Source organism: Oncorhynchus kisutch, unplaced genomic scaffold (assembly GCF_002021735.2).
Source record: "Oncorhynchus kisutch isolate 150728-3 unplaced genomic scaffold, Okis_V2 Okis07a-Okis12b_hom, whole genome shotgun sequence".
Classification (NCBI taxonomy): domain Eukaryota; kingdom Metazoa; phylum Chordata; class Actinopteri; order Salmoniformes; family Salmonidae; genus Oncorhynchus; species Oncorhynchus kisutch.
In genome coordinates, this window is record NW_022261984.1 from 13708747 (window position 1) to 13711603 (window position 2857).

General features: G+C 47.9%; 1 protein-coding gene across 1 annotated transcript in view; it reads right to left on the minus strand.

The window, feature by feature from the left end:
• The window catches only part of LOC116360193 (glyoxylate reductase/hydroxypyruvate reductase-like), a 47638-nt gene extending 44947 nt beyond the window's left edge, over positions 1-2691 (minus strand). Inside the window, exons 1-2 of the mRNA XM_031815056.1 lie at positions 2559-2691; positions 2152-2224 (exon numbers count right to left, since the gene is read on the minus strand). Of these exons, the coding sequence (XP_031670916.1) occupies positions 2152-2198 (47 nt within the window). The 5' untranslated portion in view covers positions 2199-2224; positions 2559-2691. The remainder of the gene's footprint in view (positions 1-2151; positions 2225-2558) is intronic.
• Positions 2692-2857: the final 166 nt, after the last annotated feature.

Genomic DNA, 2857 nt, shown 5'->3' on the forward strand with positions numbered 1-2857 from the left:
CTGTTCTCTCCATGACATACTGACCAGGTGAATCATCAGGAACACCTACTCTCTCCATGACATACTGACCAGGTGAATCATCAGGAACACCTGTTCTCTCCATGACATTCTGACCAGGTGAATCATTAGGAACACCTGTTCTCTCCATGACATACTGACCAGGTGAATCATTAGGAACACCTGTTCTCTCCATGACAGACTGACCAGGTGAATCATTGGGAACACTTGTTCTCTCCATGACATACTGACCAGGTGAATCATTAGGAACACCTGTTCTCTCCATGACAGACTGACCAGATGAATCATTAGGAACACCTGTTCTCTCCATGACATACTGACCAGGTGAATCATTAGGAACACCTGTTCTCTCCATGACATACTGACCAGGTGAATCATTAGGAACACCTGTTCTCTCCATGACATACTGACCAGGTGAATCATTAGGAACACCTGCTCTCTCCATGACAGACTGACCAGGTGAATCATTAGGAACACCTGCTCTCTCCATGACATAGACTGACCAGGTGAATCATTAGGAACACCTGCTCTCTCCATGACAGACTGACCAGGTGAATCATTAGGAACACCTGCTCTCTCCATGACATAGACTGACCAGGTGAATCATTAGGAACACCTGTTCTCTCCATGACAGACTGACCAGGTGAATCATTGGGAACACTTGTTCTCTCCATGACATACTGACCAGGTGAATCATTAGGAACACCTGTTCTCTCCATGACAGACTGACCAGGTGAATCATTAGGAACACCTGTTCTCTCCATGACATACTGACCAGGTGAATCATTAGGAACACCTGTTCTCTCCATGACATACTGACCAGGTGAATCATTAGGAACACCTGCTCTCTCCATGACAGACTGACCAGGTGAATCATCAGGAACACCTGCTCTCTCCATGACATAGACTGACCAGGTGAATCATTAGGAACACCTGTTCTCTCCATGACAGACTGACCAGGTGAATCATTGGGAACACTTGTTCTCTCCATGACATACTGACCAGGTGAATCATTAGGAACACCTGTTCTCTCCATGACAGACTGACCAGGTGAATCATTAGGAACACCTGTTCTCTCCATGACATACTGACCAGATGAATCATTAGGAACACCTGTTCTCTCCATGACATACTGACCAGGTGAATCATTAGGAACACCTGCTCTCTCCATGACAGACTGACCAGGTGAATCATCAGGAACACCTGCTCTCTCCATGACAGACTGACCAGGTGAATCATCAGGAACACCTGCTCTCTCCATGACAGACTGACCAGATGAATCATTAGGAACACCTGCTCTCTCCATGACATAGACTGACCAGGTGAATCATTAGGAACACCTGCTCTCTCCATGACAGACTGACCAGGTGAATCCAGGTGAAAGATATGATCCCTTATTGATGTCACTTATTAAATCCTCTCCAATCAGTGTAGATGAAGGGGAGGAGACAGGATAAAGGAGACGAGTTAAAGAAGGATTTTTAAACCTCGACATGGATGGTGTCTGTGTGCCATTCAGAGGGTGAATGGGCAAGACAACAGATTTAAGTGCCTTTGTACGGGGGTATAGTCGTAGGTGCCAGGCGTACTGGTTTGAGTGTGTCAAGAACTGCAAAGCTGCTGGGTTTTTCACGCTCAACAGTTTCCCCCTGTGTATCAAGAATGTTCCACCACCCAAAGGACATCCAGACAACTTGAAACACCTTGTGGGAAGCGTTGGAGTCAACATGGGCCAGCATCCCTGTGGAACGCTTTCAACACCTTGGAGAGTCAACATGGGCCAGCATCCCTGTGGAACGCTTTCAACACCTTGTAGAGTCAACATGGGCCAGCATCCCTGTGGAAGGCTTTCAACACCTTGTAGAGTCAACATGGGCCAGCATCCCTGTGGAAGGCTTTCAACACCTTGTAGAGTCAACATGGACCAGCATCCCCTGTGGAACGCTTTCAACACCTTGTAGAGTCAACATGGTCCAGCATCCCTGTGGAAGGCTTTCCACATGTTGTAGAGTCCATGCCCTGACGAATTGAGGCTGTTCTGAGGACAAAAATGGTCTGGTGTTCTTAATGATTTGTTAATACTCAGTTGTATGTCTATGATGTGACCAACAACAGAGGTCAGAGGTCACTGACCTTTTCTTTAGTTCCTCCAGGGAGAGGTGGTCAAAACCCACTGACATGGTGCTCAGGACCTTAAGGTTAGGACCTGCAGGAGAACACACACACACACACACACACACACACACACACACACACACACACACACACACACAGAGAGAGAGAGACACACACAGGCACGCACACACACACACACACAGAGAGAGACACACAGGCACGCACACACACACACACACACACACACACAGAGAGAGAGAGAGAGGACACACACAGAGAGAGAGAGAGACACCCACGCACACACACACACAGAGAGAGAGAGACAGACACACACACACACACACACACAACAAAAAGTCAAGTTCTCCCAGTGTTCCTGTCAGAGATCGGCCAATGGCGTTAGAGATTATGGACAGTCACCTGACCTGCAGCGTCCAATAGCTCGGCATCGATCTTCTCCGTGAGCACGCAGACCAGCGCATCGACACCTTTGACCTTCTGGAGCAACTCCTTCCGGGGCACGGGGACGTCATCTGAGTCCCACAGATCAAACTGCACTCTGGGTAATGTAGGATTTCAAAATGAAAGACCTGTTAGCAGATTTTTACAAATGTCTGTCTCGTCTGCCTGCCTGTCTGTTCTTTGTCTGTCTGTCTGCCTGTTGCCTGCCTGTCTCCCCTCTCTCTTTTTTTCTCTCTGTCTCTTCTCTTTCTCTCTCTCTCTC